This window comes from Mixia osmundae, assembly GCF_000708205.1.
Source record: "Mixia osmundae IAM 14324 unplaced genomic scaffold scaffold_13, whole genome shotgun sequence".
NCBI lineage: Eukaryota > Fungi > Basidiomycota > Mixiomycetes > Mixiales > Mixiaceae > Mixia > Mixia osmundae.
The window spans coordinates 102,507-121,993 of NW_014575551.1; the positions used below are offsets into that span (position 1 = coordinate 102,507).

At 57.4% G+C, this 19,487-nt stretch overlaps 7 protein-coding genes across 7 annotated transcripts; 3 read left to right on the forward strand and 4 right to left on the reverse strand.

Moving 5' to 3' along the window:
- Positions 1 to 24: 24 nt before the first annotated feature.
- On the reverse strand, positions 25 to 1,415 carry L969DRAFT_97050 (uncharacterized protein; the record flags this gene model as incomplete). Its single annotated transcript, XM_014709732.1, has 5 exons — positions 25 to 525; positions 578 to 751; positions 804 to 1,110; positions 1,154 to 1,318; positions 1,381 to 1,415. 5 exons carry the CDS (start codon positions 1,413 to 1,415, stop codon positions 25 to 27), a joined length of 1,182 nt encoding a protein of 393 aa, XP_014565218.1.
- Positions 1,416 to 1,735: 320 nt separating this feature from the next.
- On the forward strand, positions 1,736 to 3,610 carry L969DRAFT_97051 (uncharacterized protein; the record flags this gene model as incomplete). Its single annotated transcript, XM_014709733.1, has 10 exons — positions 1,736 to 1,977; positions 2,035 to 2,169; positions 2,232 to 2,532; positions 2,583 to 2,651; positions 2,700 to 2,783; positions 2,834 to 2,969; positions 3,022 to 3,152; positions 3,205 to 3,252; positions 3,303 to 3,381; positions 3,432 to 3,610. The coding sequence occupies 10 exons, from the start codon at positions 1,736 to 1,738 to the stop codon at positions 3,608 to 3,610; spliced, it is 1,404 nt and encodes a 467-aa protein (XP_014565219.1).
- L969DRAFT_246836 (uncharacterized protein) lies at positions 3,597 to 9,698 on the reverse strand. The gene is made up of 9 exons (XM_014709734.1): positions 9,579 to 9,698; positions 8,923 to 9,528; positions 8,429 to 8,855; positions 8,278 to 8,376; positions 5,729 to 8,218; positions 5,608 to 5,671; positions 5,360 to 5,553; positions 5,127 to 5,305; positions 3,597 to 5,079 (listed from the first exon to the last, which is right to left on the reverse strand). The coding sequence occupies exons 1-9, from the start codon at positions 9,632 to 9,634 to the stop codon at positions 3,621 to 3,623; spliced, it is 5,574 nt and encodes a 1,857-aa protein (XP_014565220.1). The 5' UTR covers positions 9,635 to 9,698; the 3' UTR covers positions 3,597 to 3,620.
- Positions 9,699 to 9,919: 221 nt separating this feature from the next.
- L969DRAFT_20042 (uncharacterized protein) lies at positions 9,920 to 13,973 on the forward strand (the record flags this gene model as incomplete). Its single annotated transcript, XM_014709669.1, has 6 exons — positions 9,920 to 10,862; positions 10,916 to 12,883; positions 12,938 to 13,611; positions 13,665 to 13,753; positions 13,801 to 13,896; positions 13,949 to 13,973. 6 exons carry the CDS (start codon positions 9,920 to 9,922, stop codon positions 13,971 to 13,973), a joined length of 3,795 nt encoding a protein of 1,264 aa, XP_014565155.1.
- A 130-nt stretch (positions 13,974 to 14,103) lies between these two features.
- Positions 14,104 to 14,688, reverse strand: L969DRAFT_54488 (uncharacterized protein; the record flags this gene model as incomplete). The annotated part of the gene is made up of 2 exons (XM_014709735.1): positions 14,104 to 14,523; positions 14,581 to 14,688. The coding sequence occupies 2 exons, from the start codon at positions 14,686 to 14,688 to the stop codon at positions 14,104 to 14,106; spliced, it is 528 nt and encodes a 175-aa protein (XP_014565221.1).
- Positions 14,687 to 15,871, forward strand: L969DRAFT_54531 (uncharacterized protein; the record flags this gene model as incomplete). The annotated part of the gene is made up of 5 exons (XM_014709736.1): positions 14,687 to 14,713; positions 14,846 to 15,032; positions 15,092 to 15,203; positions 15,256 to 15,750; positions 15,808 to 15,871. 5 exons carry the CDS (start codon positions 14,687 to 14,689, stop codon positions 15,869 to 15,871), a joined length of 885 nt encoding a protein of 294 aa, XP_014565222.1.
- On the reverse strand, positions 15,777 to 19,378 carry L969DRAFT_26393 (uncharacterized protein; the record flags this gene model as incomplete). The annotated part of the gene is made up of 8 exons (XM_014709679.1): positions 15,777 to 15,912; positions 15,973 to 16,180; positions 16,226 to 16,291; positions 16,340 to 16,562; positions 16,613 to 16,749; positions 16,799 to 17,915; positions 17,968 to 18,141; positions 18,194 to 19,378. The coding sequence occupies 8 exons, from the start codon at positions 19,376 to 19,378 to the stop codon at positions 15,885 to 15,887; spliced, it is 3,138 nt and encodes a 1,045-aa protein (XP_014565165.1). The 3' UTR covers positions 15,777 to 15,884.
- Between the last annotated feature and the right edge of the window lie 109 nt (positions 19,379 to 19,487).

The window sequence follows — 19,487 nt, forward strand, 5'->3', positions numbered from 1 at the left end:
ATGTGCATGTCCAGACAACGAGGCTCAGAGCATCTGGACATCCGCAAGGCGGTCTTCGAGGAGCCTGATCAATGTCGAGAGACCTAGCTCGAAGCCAACATCTTTGCCTGCTCCCGGCGTCGCTCGCGTGTGAGCAAAATCGATCAAGCGCACATCGCAACAAGGCAGGTGAGGCTGTCCGGTTTCTGCCAGAGTCTCGATTGGACGGTGAGGCAGTTGTTGTCGCCATGCAGTCCCACAACTTTCGTAAGCGATCAAAACGCTGCTGGCTCGCGCTCGCCATTCAAGCTGACCTGTCAAGCGAGCAAACTGCCTCAGTCTCGATATCAACGTTGTCAGGATGTATTCGAGACTGCGGGCGGCCATTCCGGCCGGGCTGTGAGACTTCTCAGCTTCCGTGGTAGGCAGACATTCCTCTGCGCAAGGGAAGAAGCGCTGCATTGCAGTCGGCAGCTCGGTTGCGGTGATATGCTTGCCATACTGCTTGTCTGTGAGAGCATATGCCTGACGCGCTTCGTCCCACACCTGCGCGCTCACGGGTCAATAGCTGAGGACTGCCAGCGAATACTCTGCTCGCCTTGAAGCCAGTGATGCGGAGACCCATCGAGCTCGAGGTGGTCGTCAGACTGGCTTGCAGCATACGAGCCTGCTTGTCAGGCGGCGCATCCTCATCGAAAAGTTGTTGCCCAAGCTTGACGTCTATGACGTTCGGCCGCTCGAATGGGGCCAGGACATTCTCGACAGCGAGCCACTGTATCCTTTGTCAGCGTGCCTGCAGCGTTGCGCGGACGTCGCCGACATACATGAGGATGCGGAGGCAGATGAGCAAGCCAGGCCGGCTTGATGTTGCGCAGTCGAGGTAGACAGTCCGCCATCAGGCGAGCGCTCAGACGAGGTCCGTCCCCAGTGTAGAACTGTATCTCACGAGCGGACGATCGCTTGAGCAGTGTACGCCCTTGATCGACAAGGAAGAGGGTGTCGCGGTGACCAGCGACTTGATGCTCAAAGGGCGTAAAGGGAGAGTCTGAGCCTGCTGCTGCGTCATCTGAAAAGCTCGTCGGGCTCTTCTGCATCTCTGAAACCAGCCGATGGGCCGAGCTCGTCGATGGTCTGGACGATGAGCTCGATGTCGCTGAGAAAGTGGTTGAGCGACACCCGGGCTTGGCGTATCGAGAGAGCTTCGAAGCTGGCCTGGAGCGATGTACCTGCGGCGGTGAGCGTGCGTTTGATCATGTAAGGCTTGATCTCTTGGTCTATGGACAGTATCGTGCGTGCGAGCTCGGCCTGCTCCTCCGTCAGGAACGGCACGACAACTTTACTGCAGCCACCCGTTCGTGCGGTCAGCTCGTCGTGCGCACTCGAGGCTGGCTGGACGCTTGCATCGTGTGCCAATCGGTCGGTGCTGCAGCATTCATGGCCCCGCCAGCTCTGACGAAGGCGCACGCAAACCGGGGGCTCACACACGGCAGCCTGACTTTGAAGCTTGAGAGCCCGCGCCAGCTTGGCTCTTGGCCCAAGCCTGATTGACCAGATGTGAGTCCTCCCCGCCAGCACAGCGACTTGCACACTCTCTATGATGAGGCACAAAACCAATACAGCATGTTAGACTTCCGATTGCTCGGCCACCGAGCGCTGAAGGACACCAGTTTTGCACGTCAGCCTGACCGTTTTCCCTTTGCGATCCTTGTCCGATGCCTGCTCGTCTCAGAGCTGATCGTGCCTCTGCTACAGCACCATGGACGGTGTCATCGTCGATCGCAGCACAGACGAGCAGGCTCTTTCGGGCATCTATCGCTATCTGGACTCTTTGCCCGAATCGACGCTCTCGAGATTGTACGCCTTGCCGTCATCAAGCTTGGCAGTCTTCCGCCTGCTGCCGAGCACTGCTCAGCACCTCATCGTCAACGCACTCTGGCAGGAGCATGACATACCCCAGCAGGATCTGCATACTTATACAAAGCGTGGCGAGGGCCGCAGGCAAGCCCTCTGGCTTTCCTGAAGCTTCAACACTGACGCAGCATGAGCGTCACACAGGCAGCTAGACACTGCCATAGCCGCACTACAGCGGCTACACATCGTCCAGCTCATCGCGGGCGAGCCCACCGGTAATACCGTGTTTGCGTTGTCGCACATCTTTCGAAAGAGTCTGCGCAAGGCTCTGACCGGCGCGTGCGTATAAGTCGGCATCTTCCAGCAAAGGCATGCTGACAAGTCCCAAATCGATCGAACAGCGGCAAGGATAGCTCGTTCGGCTGGTTTGCACGCTCGAGCCGCGACGAGAACGCGCTGTCTATACCCCAACTCGACGAGTATGCGACAGATCAATGGGATAGCTTGCTGCACTGTCTCGTCGGCTCAGAGAGATCACAGCAGCCCAGCAAGGCTGTCATAGATCTCCTTGTTGCTGCAGGCCTACTATCGAGCGGTGACCGGGACACAAGAAGGATCACCTCGCTCGGCTTTCAATTTCTTCTCGAGGATGTCAATAGTCAGCTATGGAGCCTCTTGCTTCACTATCTCAAGCTGTCCGAGGTTCGCTCGTCCGACCAATCGCCTGCAAGTACTGACACGACAGGCCGCAGGATGCGGGGACCGATCTCAAGGAGGTGATTGCGCTCGTGTTCCAGATTGGTAATCAGGAGCTTGGAAGGGTACGTCTCGTAGGCGCGCGAGCTACCTCCGTCTGAGAAGAGGGCCAGGTATATTCGAGCGAGACACTCAACCCGCTGCAGCTGCACATCTTGAAGACTTTCGGCGGACTCGGCCTTGTTTACGTCTATAAGGCAGATCTGCTGAGCTCTGTTCGGTCCGCTAGCTTATCTGCACATTGCAGTCCGGTGACTATAGCCCAACGCGGCTTGCGGTCACCCTCACCTCCGGTGCGCCGCCTCTTCTCAAGGCCGGCACAGCAGAAGAAGAGCAAGGCTTTCTCATACTCGAGACGAATTATCGAGTGTACGCTTACACGCGTGAGTGCTCGATCTGGTGCTTTATGCATGCCGCTGAATAAGCTAGCCATAGAGAATCCACTGCAGATTGCTGTCTTGAATCTTTTCGTCGCGCTAAAGTCTCGCTTTCCCGGACTTGTCGTCGGCATGATCACTCGCGAAAGCATAAAAGCAGGCTTGGCCAACGGCATCAAGTCTGATCAGGTCTGCTTGCAGCTTCAATTCGCCTTTGCTGAGCTGACCCTGCAAACACCAGATTATCGCATTCCTGACCGCTCATGCACACCCACAGATGCGCAAACAGGTTCGCTATCACCAATCGCAATCCTTGCCATGGCTCAACGAAGTCCTCAGGAGCCGCTGCTACCGCCAACTGTGGTTGATCAGATCAAACTTTGGGAACGGGAGAAGAACCGAGTCAAAACCGAGCCTTGTCAGCTCCTTGTTAAACGTGCTCTGCATTACGCTGACACCAACGTTAAGGCTTCCTCTACGATGACTTTCGCTCGCAGGCCGACTACGATCTCGTCTGCGACTACGCGAAACAAATCGGTGCTGTCCTCTGGCTCGGCGAACCGGGCAGCAGACGCTTTGCTACGACAGAGGACGGTCATGTGCAGGTGAGGGGATTCATCCAGCGTCGAATGGCTGTCACTTCTTAGGCGCCATTGCCTAGGCGCGTCGTCTTGTACGCCTTGCGGAGTCGTTTGTCGGTGATCTCGAGTGTAGCCTAGACGTACGCGAAGTAGTCTGACCGGGCTCCGAAAGCCGGTCGTTCAGTCGCAACGCATTGCTTTCTGAGTTGCTAGCTCGCTCTGTCGGTGTAGCGCGTCGCTGAGAGCGCGCGGACTGTTCACTGACTCTTCGAGATGAAGCAGATCGATCTGGACGTGATTGACCGCTCGCATCGGCTAAGCTTGTCGGCGGGAAGAGCGGTGCTGCAATGCGGTTGGTGGCCTGCCCTCTTATTGATACTCTGCCCGGCTCGCGTTCGGCTGCAGCGTTTGCTGTGGACGCTTCTATGTCGCGGTCACTGCGTTCTTTTGGCGAGTCGCGTGCCGAATCAACACGACGTGAGCTACGTAACTCTTGTTGACGTGCGGCGAGCTCGCTCATCCTCTGACGCTTGTCGGGCGGCGGTGGCTCACCATCGTCAGCATCACGCTGTCGATCGTCCCGGCTAGCAGGACGGCGATACGTCGATGAAGCGGAAGCATGTCGTCCGTCGTCTGCTTCCAGGTCTCTACCACGTCGTCGGGCTCTATCGCGATCACTGTCCCAATCCGTACGACTTGACTTTGACGCGCCATTGCGTTGACTGTCAAAGTCACCATCAGCGGCCGACCTGTGCATGCCGCTGCGCCCGTTGCTGATGTATTGCGCCCGGCTCGATGGCTCAGCCGGCTTGATTTCATCCTGACCCAATCGTGCACGCTCATGTTTGCCAGGCTCCGCCGGAGCAGCGGGAGGCTGCCGGCTCGATCGCGCCCTGGCATAGGAAGCCTCACTGGCAGCGTCCGACTCAGTGCGGCTATGACGAGGGCCTGTGGGCACGGCTCGAACAGTGTTGTCGCCGTGAGTACTTCGTGGCGAAGCTGCGCGTGAAGATGTGCCCGGCGTGCCATTGTAGCTCGCGCGGTCTTGCTTTGCGTCCTCCTGTGGCGCGCCTGATCCATTTGGCAGGCCATTATCAGGTGCTGCCCTGCCAGTCCGAGCGTTACCCATGTTTTCGGAAGCTTTCCTGAGGGCAGCTTCGCGGTCGCGAGGCATGTAGGAGGCCTTCTCGGATGTCGCTGAAACAGGCTGTGATCTACTTGGATCGGCACTGTCTGTCAGCTGTGAAAATGGCGTGCTCCGGTCGTCTGCAGGGTCTGTTGCCTTTCCGTTGACAGCACGTTGTTCGACGCTGGGCATCGCAACGCTTGCTTGCATGTCGCCTGAGACTGCCGGCTTGGCGAACTCGTCAGCTCGGCTTTCACTTGACAGACCAGCGGTCATCGCAACCGTGTTCTGAGCTGACGGTGTGCCGCTAATTGGGGGTTGCGGCGTAGCAGCAGGCCGCACGGGGATTGGCGCCTTTGCCTCTCGAGAGGACATTATCTGTTGGGCTTTCTGAAGAACGGCAGAATACCTGAGAGGCACACCTCAGCAAAGTAGACTTGAGTCAAGGTCCCTTACCCAGCTGCTTGAATCTTCAAGTCCTCTCTGGTCTCTGTCTTCGACAATTCAGTGACATCTGCAAGCATGAGTTGGCAGAGATTGAGGTTGTATGGGAATGAAGGCGACAATTTGTTCAGTACAATGAGTGCGTTTCGAATGCGCATATAGTCACCCGAGAGCAAGCAAGCTTTGCAGCTCTGCATCGTGCAACCAGGTCAGAAGAAAGAAGCACGATAGAGGGCGACGCATACGCTCTGAATTCGATTCTGCCATTTGTTGAAGACTGTGCGAAAATCGTTGTGCGGCAAAGGCTTGCCAGGATGGAGGTCAAAACCAGTAATCTTCCGATCCTCGGGCAGATCCGTGCCCGTTGCTTCTTTTGCGAAAAGGTTTGCATCGCGAAACCAATTGCTTAGCGTTCCGAGGACTTCTGCGAGGAATCGCGCTGGATTGTGTTGCGTCAACAGCGAGTCTGTGCTACGCGTGCGCCTGTACTTACAGTAATTGCGGACCTCGTACTCTGTGCACGTCCAGATCTCGCCAGCAAGCCACTCACCGAATATCTGCACGTCGACGTCAGCACAGGGCTATTCAAGAGGCGCGGATCATTTCCGACTGACTCGATCGTACAGCGATAGCGTTGGGAATTGTCGTGATCCAAGCGAATGCGCGGTGCGGATGAACTGTGCGCAGAAAACGGCGTCGATAGGTGACATGCGAGCGCGAGGCAAGATGCACATCTGCATGAGTTGATGCGCGGTCTGGCTCTTCTGCCGTTTGTGCATAGATTTGAACCAGTGATCCTTCTCGGTGTTGAGACGCTTCATAGTCCTTTTTCGCCAGGCATTCTGCTCGCCAACCTCTGCCAGTAAACCGTTCGCGATTTCTGTCAGTCTGGCTTGCGTCTTGGGCTCGGCATCATTGCCCATTGTGCTTAATCGAGTTATTTCCCGCTCATATGACGCAGTTGGCACAATGATATCGAACATCGACAGCTGCCAGAACGTCACATAGAAGCCAGGCGCAAAAAATGCTTTGGCTGTGCGCGGTAGGTGCCTTTCCGCTTCAAGAATGAATGGCTGCAAAGACTCCTGCCATATGGCCTCGCTGGGCTCAGCAATCGCCGGTATACTGTTGACGGACACAGAGGCATTGTCCGCATCTGCCATGGTGGCGTCGTCGTTAGTCTGATCCAATGTCTTGCCCGCAGACAAAGGCGTCGTCAAACCTTCGGCGGTATCGCCGTTGACGACCGGCGCGACAGATGTCGAGCTTTCCTCGAGCTGCATGGACACGTCTGCCGCAACCTCCGGGAGGCGAGGGGCTGCAAGCGCGAGTAGATGGGTAAGTTTGGGTCGCAAGAGGCTCAGCGCCATGCTCATATCAATGTCGAATGTGCCGACGAGTGCGTCGAGGGATGGCAGGAGCTCTGCATATTCAGCCTCGTTCAATTGGGTTTGCAGGAATTCTGCATACTGCAGTAAGACAGTATGACATTGGTCGAAGAGGCTGCCTAGATATTTCAGATGCGCCGAGTCATTGCCTTCGCCATAAATGCAGGCTTGCCGTTGCAAAGCGATATGGAGCATCATGACTAGATCCAGCCGGTGGCTTTGCAAAGTGCGCAAGAGCCTCGTCGCGCTACGCTTGGGCGCTGTGCGTGTGACAGTCAATGTCGAGGGCTGCAGTACTTCCTGTCGTAGTCGCGGCCCGCCACCCAGCGCAACTACTTGTCCGTCTGTCAAATCAAGCTGGGTTTCGATGCCTGTCATTTGCGTAACCATCTCGCGCAGGATGATGAGGTCTTTCGGATTGCCTTCGCCTAGCTGACAGGCGATGTAGCGTAATACTGGAGCCGGATCACATCGGCTCCATTTCTTATATAAGTTGCCTGTAAAGTTGGCCAAGCCTTGCAGCCAAAGAGAAACGTTCGTTCCATCTGTCTTTGTGCGAGCTTTGAGTGGGTCCGCCAAGGCATCGATCAGTGAAAAGGTGAGCACATCGTACTCGAGATCGGTCATGTACCGCGTTGCGTCGACAACGGGCGCGATTAGGTTATCGTAAGATTGGACTTGCCCCAGCGCTATCGGAAACAAGATACAGGCAGACGAGTGCGCTAATTTGGCGAGACTGCGCCCGAATTGCTTGACATTCTCGGTCGATAGACGCCTGAGCAGAGCTTTGGTCTGCGATTCTGCTTCTGCTCGCTTGACTCTGAGCTCGAGAATCGTCTTGTAAGATCGATCGCGCCATTCGCCATAGAAGCTAAAACGTTGCTCGTACGAGAAGACTTGCAGGACCATCCAGACCTCTGCCACGAATGCTTGATTGGTGTCCGATAACGCGAGCGCGGGCAGCAGGCTGGTTCGGATAACCGTTAGCCATTGCGCACGGGGCGCTTCACTCATGCTGTTTTCGTGAGTCAGGCAATACCGAGCGATCCGGCAGAGACGCGTTGCAAAGGTCAGATGTCGCCCTAGCTGGATGCCAACGAGCTTGAGGAGATCCCAGAGAGTATCAAGGACATTTTCAGCAGATGCAGCTTGCCGCAGCATCTTCGACCAATCTGGCATGAAGAACACAGATTCTTGCCCAGGTTTCGGCGGATTGTTGATGGCTCTCACCGAGAGAGCGTAGCTGACCAGGCCATGAGGTGGGATCAATCTGCGCTCACTTAGCGAATATCGAGACTTTGGCGTTGCCAGCGATGCTGATCGATCAACTCTGTTCGCTTGCAGTGGCAAGCTGCGATAGGCCGGCATTACGAGGTAGTCCATGATACGTAGAAGTAGATCTGCGACATCGGGATGCGCGTTGATGAACAGGGGCCAGTCGGCGAGGATGAATAAACCCTCTTCCAGACAGCCGATCGACAAGAGCGCTCTAAGTAGCCCAAGCTTTTCATTTGGCGGCTCGCGGACGGGAAGCGCGACAGGCGTTACAATTGCCGCATCTTTGCTGTTTGCATCATTCGACCTCGATGGAAGAGCGTCGTCCACCAGTGCCGCAGCAGTCGCAAGCGCATTCGACTTGGCAGCGTCTACGCGGTCAAGTAAGGCATTTTCGTAGTCGGAGCGCATCTTATCGGCAGCAGACATGTCCGGCGAGAGCTACGGATGGCCAGGATCTTGTCAGCGTACGCTCAAAAGGCCGAGTCGCGGAAACATACGTATGGGTATAAATCTGCGAGTCTGATGATGCCGTCCTTGATCAAGATTGCTGTAAGCATGTAGAGGCGCTCCGGCGGGTCTGAAGGTGCCAAGGGCGACTGGCACGAGCAGCGTAAGTGATATCACGCAACGACACCACCGGCGACTGACCTGATAGTATTGAAATTTGAAGCCCATCAGCTGTGCGCAGAGGGCAGAGCCCTTGGGTCGCAGCGGAGTCTTTGCCACGGACGGCACATTCTGCGGCGGTGGCTCATCGTGATATTGAGCAGCATGTGTATGCCAAGGCGACAGCTTGAGCAAGGCGCGAAAGAAGTCTGAATGATGGACGAGGTTGTCGCCAAAGACATCGAGCATGACGTCAAGAGTGCGGTTGGGATCGAGATCAAAGAAGCCGATGAGACCTTGGACATTGCGAGTGACTGTCCTTGCGCGAGCGAGCATTTCGGATGCTGATTCGGTCGGACTGGCTGTCTGCGAGTCTGCTGGAGGACCCATGGACTCGGTGAGCTCGACGACGAGCTTGGCGTAGCCTTCCGATTCCTCTCGCAGTAGATTGAACTTTTTCTGCTTGTATCTGAATGCCCGACGAGCAGGCATGAGCTTGTGCTGGCGTACATGACCAGAGCAGACGGAAGACGCACAGCAGTGTAGTCCGCAAGCGAGTCTCTGCGCGTGCCCAGAGCAGCTGCTGAGCAGAGTCAAACAGGCCACTCGAGTTGAGCAGGTTTTCCTTGGCAGCACTGTCGGTCGACAGCTTGAGTGCATCGAGCGAGATCAGAGACGCGTCGAGACACTGGCGGGTCAGCCTAGCGAGCTGAGCCTTGTCTGCAGCGTAGATCGTGCTGCTCGACTGGGCCTGTGCTGTCCCCTCGAGGTCGATGGCATTCTCTGGTCGTGCCATGTAGCTCTTTTGTCGTGCGAGCGCGCTCTCGAGGAGATGGTCGAGTGTACAGACGACATCGACGAGCGCCTGGCCGGCCGAGCTGGCTGCGAAGTCGGTCATCTCGCAAGCTATGACGGTGCGGGCGAGCAGGCCGGGCAGACGATCGAGTGGTCGTTCGACTGAGACGGGCGTCGCTCGTGCGTCTTCGAGTGCCTGCTCGAGGAGAAGCAGGAGCGCATCTGTCCAAGCCTGCCGTGCCGACGATTGAGAGGTCTCATCTGTGCGGGCTGTCGATGCTGGCGCTGGCTGCGCTGCGCTGTCTGCCTGTGTGAGTCTGCGAAGAAGCTGCACGAGAGCCGCCTCGCTGTCGGCTGGCCATGAGCTCGAGCGTCGCTGGACTGGCCAAGTACGCACATCGCATCGTCTGTGCCGGACCGCAGCAGCTCCTCCGGCAGCCCATCGGATGGCATGCTCCCTTGATCGGAGCGGCGGTCACTCGCTCTCTCCCCAGTCTCGCTGGCTGGCCGCGCTGCTGCCGCCTGTCGCCTGTCGCCCGTCGCCCGCCTTGGCCTCCGTCTCCTCGCCTCGTCTCCCGCCAAGCATGGCCTGAGACGATGGCAGCGAGTACCGACGCTGCCGGGGGACGTCGTCTACTGCGGAAGCACAGCGCCAGCGTGGACGAACAGGCAGGCGCCAGCTCGTTCGCTTCCAGTGCGAGCGCAACTCCCTCCTCGTCCACTCTGTTGACCGGCAGCATGGCATCCAGCCAGCCGAGCAATCGCCTCGCGGACGGCTCCATCGTGCTCGTCACTCAGGACAGCGAGCAGCTCACCACAGTCGATCTCTCCGGCCTGCCAAGCCCCGAAGCCGTCAGAGAACGACTGCTGTCCAGGCTCAGGATAGAGGACGACGACTATGAGCAGTGCACGATCCACAAGGCACGCATCGGACAGTCCGCTGATCCGACTGCCATGTCATCAGCTCAGCTTTGGTCCATCTGTCTCGAGTCTGCAAACGCACCGGCCCCGCCGCTCTTCATGGTCAAGAGCTTGCAGGCCTTTGGCTACGAGACCTCCTCCATCTCTGCCGCCTACAACAGAGCCGTCTCCGTGTCAACAGCCGCAAACAAGCCTGCGCCCAACGAACGGCGCATCCAGCCAACTGCAGCCATGTCTGCCTCTGGCGACCGCATGACTTCCAACTCGGCTAACAACGAGCGCACGAGTCGCAAACCGCCTGCCCTGTCTGATCAGTTACTCGAGAACTTCTTTCTCCAACCAAATCCGGCCCGCGAAGATGAACAGCACTCTGCCGCACGCAGCGCACCCATGCACTCCTACGGCTCTTCCTCGTCCGCACGTCAGCCTCAGCAGCAAGCTGGGCCCTCTCGGGGGCGCACGAGCGACGGCCAGCAGCTACCCACCTCGACCTCGCCCAGCATGCCCTCGCCCTTGCTCGAGACCGACAGACGATCGTCCGCGAGCTCGGCAAGAAGCGAACGCGAGCGCCGTAACGTGCCACCTGCCGTCCCAGACGAGCGCCTGCGTCAGTATGCTTACGATCAAAGTCGCCAGGAGCAGTACACCAGGAGGACCTCTGGCGGTCGCTCAACCGACCTGACGCGCGACGATATTCTTGCCGCCCACAGTCAGCAGTATGATCACGATCCTCGTATGCGACCAGCCCAGACACGCAAAGGTATGCACTCGACGGAAGAGCTGATCATTCAATGGCTGATGCGTCCGAGACAGTACCGCCAGCTCCTGCGCCTCGCAACCAGCACGATGAAGAAGGACCGCATTGGTCTGGCTTACGGCTGCAAACACCCACTGGTCATGAACCGGACCAGTATCATCGCGGGAACTCGAGACAGGGCGTTCCGTTTGCACCGAGCCATAGCGTACCGCCGCCATCCTCGAGAGATCGAAGGTATGATACGGCTCCCTTGCAAGCTCGCGCAGGGCCGCCCCGTCAGCAAGCCATGGAGCATAGCTACAGCCAAGACCAATATCGCGGTTTGCCCCCGCCTGTCGGTCCGCGACAGCGCAATGAGTACTATCCTCAGGTAGGCATGAGCTCCATCGATCTTGGGCGCAGAAATGTGCCTGGCCAGCCATTCATAGCTCAGCAATCACCGGCAAGAACCAAACGGATTGATCTGCACGACCAACTCCCACTGAAACCAGGCGAGACGCTCCAGCATGCGTTGCGAGAGTCCAAACAGCAACAGAAGAGCGCCAACGCTCTTCGGTCTGGGTCTGGCGCGCCCTACACTGGTCCCCCAAGAAATCAGTACATGGTTCAGCCAGATCGCAGCACGCCTTTGTCCAGCGAGCAGCACCCTCGTGACGATCTGGATCTGTCCTTCGTCAGTCCGAGGCGTCATCTTGTCCCCACCGAGACGAGTCCGAACGAAGCTCGCGACGAGGCTCGCGAGCGCAGGCGGCAGGACATCATGAGCCATCCAAAGGTGCTACAGGCGGGCAGAGGTGCGGGAAGTCCCAGTATGGCTATGCGGTCAAGCCCAGTGACGACTTCAAGTCTATCCTCTGGATCATCTCCGCCCTCGCAGCCAGCTCAGTATGTCCACGACCTCTCAAGCGACACCGACGCCGAGCGGCCGATCAGTCTGTACTCTGCAGGCACTCGGTCGACTACTTCTGAGCCCCTCACACCAGCGAATGAGCACTCCCTGCCGTCTGCGCCTCCGACCGAGTTGCGCTTGCCTTCGCCGACCGCGCCGGATCTATGGGAAGATGACTTTGCGGACGGTGATACCGCGACATGGAAGCCGACAACGAGCGACCTGTCAGCAGAGGCCGATAACGAGGGAGGCACCGTACGGCTCGGCGGTCGGAATGACTACAAAGCAGGAACAGCGCGACAGGAGTCGCCTGCCCAAGCAAGAGCAGAACACCGCTCGCCGCAGCTGGCAAACAGTAGCCCAGCTCTCAGTGGGCCATCACGAACGGATCTGAGTGATGATGATGACATCGATGCCGAGGCAGCCACTTGGGGCATGCCGATGATCGCAAGCAGCAGTCTCTCCAGCAGCGCGACATCCGCGCAGCCCGATGAGAGCGAGACTGGCTCAGAGAAACGCCGACCACAACTCTCACGACTCCAGATCGTCCCTTCAGCAGCTCATGCGGGAGCAAGTCAGCTCAGTGGTACACATCCACCTCTTTCGCAGACGTCTGATAGGAATCAAGGCTTGCCTAGCGGTCCAGCTGATTCTGTTCGAAACAACACTCGTCTGCGTGCTTTACGTACAAGCTCACCTATCGCCCGCCGAAACTCGTTCGCTCGACCGGACGACTGGGCTCACCGACCTGCGGTCACTCAAATTCTCGATAACATCGAGGATTACTTCCCAGAGCACGACGTCGATAAACCGATCGTTGACAGCGCAGCGGGTGCAGGCGAATCGCCTCGCTCATCGAGCTCGGCACAAGGCGAGCTACCTATCAGATCGCTGCCACCCGGCATCGGCATCCGGTCGAAGAAGTCTATCCGGGTCGTGGCTCAGGATCGTCGCAGGGTGCTACAGCGTGGGCGAGGCTCCAAGCCTGGCCTGACAGCTGCTCAAGATGTCAACGCGAATCTCCTGCGACGCAAAAGTACTCGTTTGTGGGGCAACCGTGTTGAAGAAGTCACGCCCAGCCAGATGGCAGCACTTGCTTCTTCGGCGGGAGCAGACAGCGAGAATCCGGAGAATTGTAAGTATTTGTCTGCCATCTGCAGCTTTGTCACTGGCTGATAAAGGCGAGCAGTCTCATTCAAGTGGGTCAAGGGCGATCTCATTGGCAAAGGCTCCTTCGGTTCCGTCTATCTTGCGCTCAATGCCACCACGGGCGACATGCTGGCTGTCAAGCAGGTCGCGCTGCCCAAAGCATCTGATGCAGATGACGGACGACAAGCTTCCTCGATACAAGCGCTGCGTTTCGAGATTGAGACTCTCAAGGATCTCGATCATCCTCACATTGTCCAGTACCTCGGTTTCGAGGAAACGACAGACTTTATCAGTATTTTCCTGGAGTATGTCCCGGGCGGATCAGTCGGCCGCTGCCTGCGCAAGCACGGCAAGTTCGAAGAACCGGTGATCGTCTCCTTCACAATGCAGATCCTGGAAGGGCTTACGTACCTTCACGACCGCGGCATTCTCCATCGAGACCTCAAGGCGGACAACATCTTACTCGACCTTAATGGAACATGCAAGATCACCGACTTTGGTATCTCCAAGAAGAGCACTAGCGGAATTTATGACCCCGACGAGAACACGATGATGCAAGGCTCCATCTTCTGGATGGCGCCTGAGGTCGTGCATAGCGCCAACAAGGGCTACAGTGCCAAATGTGACACGTGGTCCCTTGGCTGCGTGACTTTGGAGATGTTCTCGGGCAGACGGCCATGGGACAGCGAGCAAGCGGTTGCTGCCATGTTCAAAGTAGGCTATTCCTTTATGCGAGCAAATGAGCTCGGCTGACAGTGTTCATATAGCTCGGCGCCGAACGACTGGCGCCACCGATTCCACGCGACGTCAAGTTGACGACAATGTCGGCTCACTTCATATCGCAGTGCTTCATCATGTGAGCAAGCTCTATCTACCGGTTTGCGCCCTGACGTTTGCGGTCAGTAATCCTGACCTGCGCCCGACTGCGCAAAAGCTTCTCGATCACCGCTTCCTTGAGCTTCCTGCCGACTGGACGTTCGAGCAATCGAGCCTGTACAAGTCAGTCGTCTCCCGTTAAGCTGCTGCTCCAATCACTCATAGCTCACGACAGATCCATCCGATCGAGAGCGAGATAAGGCCGTCCCTTGGCACTTTGTTCCACCTTTCCCTGCTTGTTGTTTTTGGACGACGCATAGACGCATTCATACAATGTACAACATCTAGACAGAACGACTGCTGCAACAGGACCGAGGGAAAAGGCAAAGCTCAAGCGAAGAGCCAGACAGTGGCGAGCCAGATTGCGAGCAAGCCGAGGCCCATAGCTTCATGATCGTCAAGCCCGCCGAGATTGAGCTTGATCTTGTTGGCTATGTCTGCAGTAGGTGCAGAGACGGGCTTGCTGCTGCCGAGCGATTGACCCTGTCCCCAGGCGTGGGGACCAGACTGAGCCTCGCCGGATGCGTGTTTCTTGATCGCTCGTTCAAGTGCTGCCTTGTCTGCGCCCCGCACCTGGTCGACTTTTGCTCTGTTCTTGAGGACGATGAACGTCGGCATAGCGGAGACGGAGTACTTTGAGGCCACGTCCCTTGCTTGGTCTACATCGACCTTGAGAAAGACCGCCTGACGGTACTTGCTGGCCAAATCGCGATAGGCGGGCGCAATGACTTTGCAGGGCCCGCACCACGTCTAGAGATCCTCAATTAGCCGTCGACGCATGGACAGTGAGAGAGACAGGCGGCATACCGCATAAAAGTCAATGATGACCGCTCTCGAAGCTGCCTTGTCGAGGATGCGGTCGAGTGCCGCTAGGGATGACACTGGCGTGACGTAGTCTGCTGCCGTGGTGCTCATGGCCGTCGAGATCGATCCACTCGCCGTCGATCTGCTGTGTTGATCACAAGCAGCGGGCGCTCGGCGGTGACTGCTGAGGGGGTCCGCTGACGGTGTCGGTCGAGGCGCGTCGTTCGGCGGTCGTCGACTCGTCGTGGCTTGTGTGACGCCCTCAAAGGCCGTGTCGAGGCGAGCATTGTCGGACAGAACGCAGGGTAGGACTCGGATTGTGATACTTTGTACTTCAGCTTCGCCTTTCTCCTTTCGCTGGTCGCCCACCTTTGCCTTTGACGACCGCTACCACGCTTTGACGCATCGACTGATCAACACGGCCATACTCACTTCAGCTGGACTGAGCTTGCGAGGTGAGCAGGCCAGCGTGTGGCACTGGACCATCTGCGCGCGCTGACTCGCCTGTCCCGAGCAGAGCTCGCCCTTTGCAACCCTCACCGGCCAACGTTGGATCCGACCGGCCATCACAACCGAATCAGACCTGGCCTGACCTACCTGCAACCCGCTAACGAGCGAGCGAGCGAGTGAGATGGCATACCGACAGCAGACTCGCCCGGGACAGCCTGCCAATGGCAGCGCTCAGTTGCACGGACCGATCGACTATTACGCGCTACAGCAACATCAGATGCTGCTCGAGATGCAGCAGCAGGCTCAACATGCCGCATGGGAGATGCAGCAGCTCGAGTATCAACAGATGCTCATCCAGCAGATGCACTACCAGCAGCACTACCAGCAACAGCAGCAGCCGCAGCAGCCGCAGCAGTACTATGCGGGTTCCCAACACGTCACTCCCGCCCGACGTCAGCCTCGCCAACTTTACCACGGCCAACACGGTCCACCACACTCTTTCGCAACGCCTTCGCCCCCTTACACTGCTGCCGGTCATCCCGCTCGCGTCTCGCCTCCCATCGCGCAGCCCTCAGAACGCAAGCCGTCCGGCCCCATGCAGCGCCTTCACTCTGGCGGCCCGCGCAATGCCTGCCAGGCCATGCGCCAGCCCATCGGTCCCCCTCGCGATGATGAGATAGCTTCCAAGAACTTCTCAACTCGCATCAGAGCCAGCGCTATCGGGTGGGCTCATCATCAGCAACGCTCATAAGGTTATCCGCTGATGCATCGCTCGCGTAGCACACTTGGCTCGGCGGTGCGCGGCCGCATGACCAGTGCTAGCTACATCGACGTCTCCGCCTGAGCTTGCTGTACTGTCAGTCATTGCTCAACTCCAAAGCAAAGCTGTCACGACGACCAAATGCATGAGCGTCATACACCGTAGTGCGTCAATGTCTCACTCACTTTGCAAGGTATAGCGTCTCGCGAGCCTTCTGGACGCTCAAGCCTGTGAAGAAGCCACTTCCGAAGAGCATGAGAGAGATGCCTTGAAAATAGCAGCGGGTCGGATTGAGAGTCGACTGAGCAACCTCGGATGACCCTTGTGTACTGAGTAGCGTGTCGTGCAAGTCATTCTCGAGCGCGCGAGGACCTTGACATTCAAAGCATTCGTCTGTTTGCAGTCAGCCTCGCGCGCTGCATTGTGACTTCAGCTTGCCTGTCTCGCGTTTCACTGTCGCTTGGGACGATGTAAACGTCACGTCTGTAGCTTGCGTTGCGAGAGCTACGTGCTCATCAGCAGTATCTCCAGATCGACGGGACGGCTTCGTACTGTCATTAACAAAGATGGATACTTTCATCGAAGCAGGCGAAGTCTGAGCAATGCATATGTCGAGCTTGCTCCAGGAACCGGCAGGGAACGACCATGCTCCGATGCCCGCGTAGATCTTGCCCTTCCATCTGCAGTCCGTTTGCGGAGGCGCTTTACAAGCTTGTCCAGATTGCCGGACATTCTCTGCGTCGATCAGAAGGAGACCAGTCCCATTCTTTTCCCACTGTAGGCACCCCTTCAAAACATGCACTTGAGGGACGGCAGATCACGCACTGTCGGGCTGATCGTGTAGTTCGCGGTACCTAGCCTTCCGTGAAGACCAGGAAGCTTCCCTTGGCTTCGAAAGTTAAAGGTCTCCGGAAAGAGCACGTCGTAAGTGAGCCGCATGGTTGATACACTGCGGGGAGCCACTATCCGAAGCTATTAGCTCCGTTTGTGCTGATATCTTTCGGACGGTACCAGGTAGGCCAACAGCTTGTTCCAATCCCACAGACAGACTACGGGCCGGTGAGCTATCCGGTCGCGCTTCCAGAATGACATCGTGTTGTCGAGCTGGTTCTTTCGATGTCGCTGCTTGCTCTTCCAAATGCGACGTAGCAATCGAGCCGTGAGCGGTCGATGAGCTAGTAATGACTTCAGCGGAGTAATCGCGATGCTGACCTGGACCGAGAGAGCGGGCGCGCAGTATGGTCTCTACCGTCATAATGATGACACGAGTCGAGTGTATCGCGTCCACGCTTGAAGGCGCATAGCCGGAAGCAAAGGCTGCCTGAGAGAGAGACGAGCTGGTAAGGTGCTCGAAATGTAGAGGTATCGCGGGGTCGACACTCTCGACGAACTCGACTTTCGTGTTGCCCCAGGGCCAGCCATCTGAATAGCCAAATATATAGGCAAGATCTCTACCGCCACTCGCATTCTGAATACGCCATATTTGTGTGCTGGTGTCTGTCGTTCCACTCGGTAACGCACGACGTTTGACGCCGCCACCAGAAGGTGAATGATCATGATGATGCTTGTTCTGGTGTTGAGCGTGTCGCGCCTGCCTGGCTCGCTCGCGCGCCTCTTTGTGTATGCGATGTGTCGAATCAGCTTCCATCGTCACTGTGGCGTAGGAGAGATCGGTGACGACTGCCGTAGCCGTCTCGTACACGGTCTCTGGCTCCTCCTCAGCGTCGAAGGAAGAGCTTGTCGTTTGCTCGTTTTGCTCTTCGATCGACGAGGTCATGGAAGCCGCCGCTGTCGCTTCAGCCTGCTGAATTGTGACGGTCTTGGTATGGACGATAATTGCATGGATGGTCTGCTTCGTCGTTCTGACCGCAGTCTCTGTGACGCTATCTGTCGTCAGGCGAGTCTTGTAGACTGTCGTAGTATCCTGGTCGGTCTCCGTCACTGTCGACGTGTGAAAAATATTGCGTGTCTTGATTGTCGTCACCGTTGCTGCAGGCACGCTCTCGACGATGACTTGTGTGCTGGGAAATGGGACAGTGCAAGTGACGACAGTTGTGCTCGTGGCGAGGTCTCGTTTACGCAACGCGCTGCTACGATCATCCTTATCCCATCTGAGTGTCCACAAGATCTACATGCAGTGCATGAGACAGAATGGTAGCATATGGCTGAAAGGTACTCACCTCTTCGCCTGCGTCCTTCGGGTGACCATGCTGATGGTGATGGTGATGTTTGTGGCTATGTACATGTGCATGCGTGCGGTGCGCTTGACGAGCCGAGCTGGTCGACTGGTCACTACTAGCGGTAGGCTTCGTCGTAGCATCGTCAATACCTGCAACAGACGAATGCGGTCCTTGCTGGGCGTAAATAGTCAGTCATAGATTGCCGTCATCCGATCGGACGACACACCACCATGATTCCACTTCGAACGCCATAGGGCAGACCGTACATGCGCTGAGCATAATTGTCGATGGCGGCGAGGGGAAGGATGCCAAATGTATCGCTGCTCAAATTGGCCTGCGTGATACCTAGGTCGTCTTTCACGAGCTGGTAGGCCAAGGCGATCTCTCGCTCCGACTGCGTAATCGCTTCTTGATATGTGCTACTGTCTATCACTTCCGGATTGAGCCATTCGTAGCCCACGCTGGCATTTTCGGCACGCGACTGGCTGCGACGCGCATGAAAATGAGGCAAAAGGACAGTGTCTATTGATGATGTGTCGATCCGCGATAGTATGACCAGCGATGCGCCGATGAGCAACACTGAGAGGACTAAAGCTCTCGCGACTGCCCTTTTGCGCCGCTCGTGCTGCGCAATGTTGCGTGCCAGGCGATCGCGTTCGTTTGCTTGCCATCTCTGCCTTGCATCGCTGGCACGCTGAGACCTTGTCAAGCCCGGCAGCTTGCGCGATGCAGCGTGACCATGGGGTGAAGTGTCCCAGACCTGGTTGAATAGGTCATCCCTGAGCGCGTACTGTCGCTTGGGCGTGCTCGGCGGTCGAGGGCTGTCTGAGAGACTCTCGTATCGATCATGTAGCTTCTGTGGACTACTCGTGCGCGCTGCACGATCCGGGCTGCCGCGAGGGGAGCTCGGACGGCCCTTGCCATCTACCCATCGACTTGAGCCAGGCCAGACAGGCCGAGGAGGTGTGCAAGGTAGAGGGGACCCGGCCGCAGGCGTCGAAGCTTGTGCAAGCGGAGGCGCAGTCCGCGCGGCTGTGATCACTGCATTTTCATAACCCGCTATTGCTTCAGTAGGCGCGCAGACGTCCGACATCGCTTGTCCGTGCTCTCCCAATATATCGATCGATTTGGATTCGGTAGTAAGATCGATGACTTCAGTCGTCGGCGTGGAGAGCTCGCTGGCCTGAGTGGACGTCGCGATCTCGCTCGCCAAACTCGGATGAGCGGCAGCTGAGCTGATCGAGCAGAGAGCTGAGCTGAGGTCGGATCTCTGCTCCGAGTCGCTTGACGCCGGACCGAATAGATATCCTTCGCCTGCAGAGGGTGGCCCTTGTGGATTCGCTCTGAAGGGCAAATGGTGAGTGTCCAGCTGGCTCGCAGTCTGACATGGTATGTCAATAGGCTCGGACATGACCGTCTCGTTCAAGTCTGGGCGAGCATCATCTCACTGCCGGGAGGTCACGGGCGAGCCCATGTGCCGGGCGGGCACGCGTCGAGGGCAGGCATGATCAGTGATCACC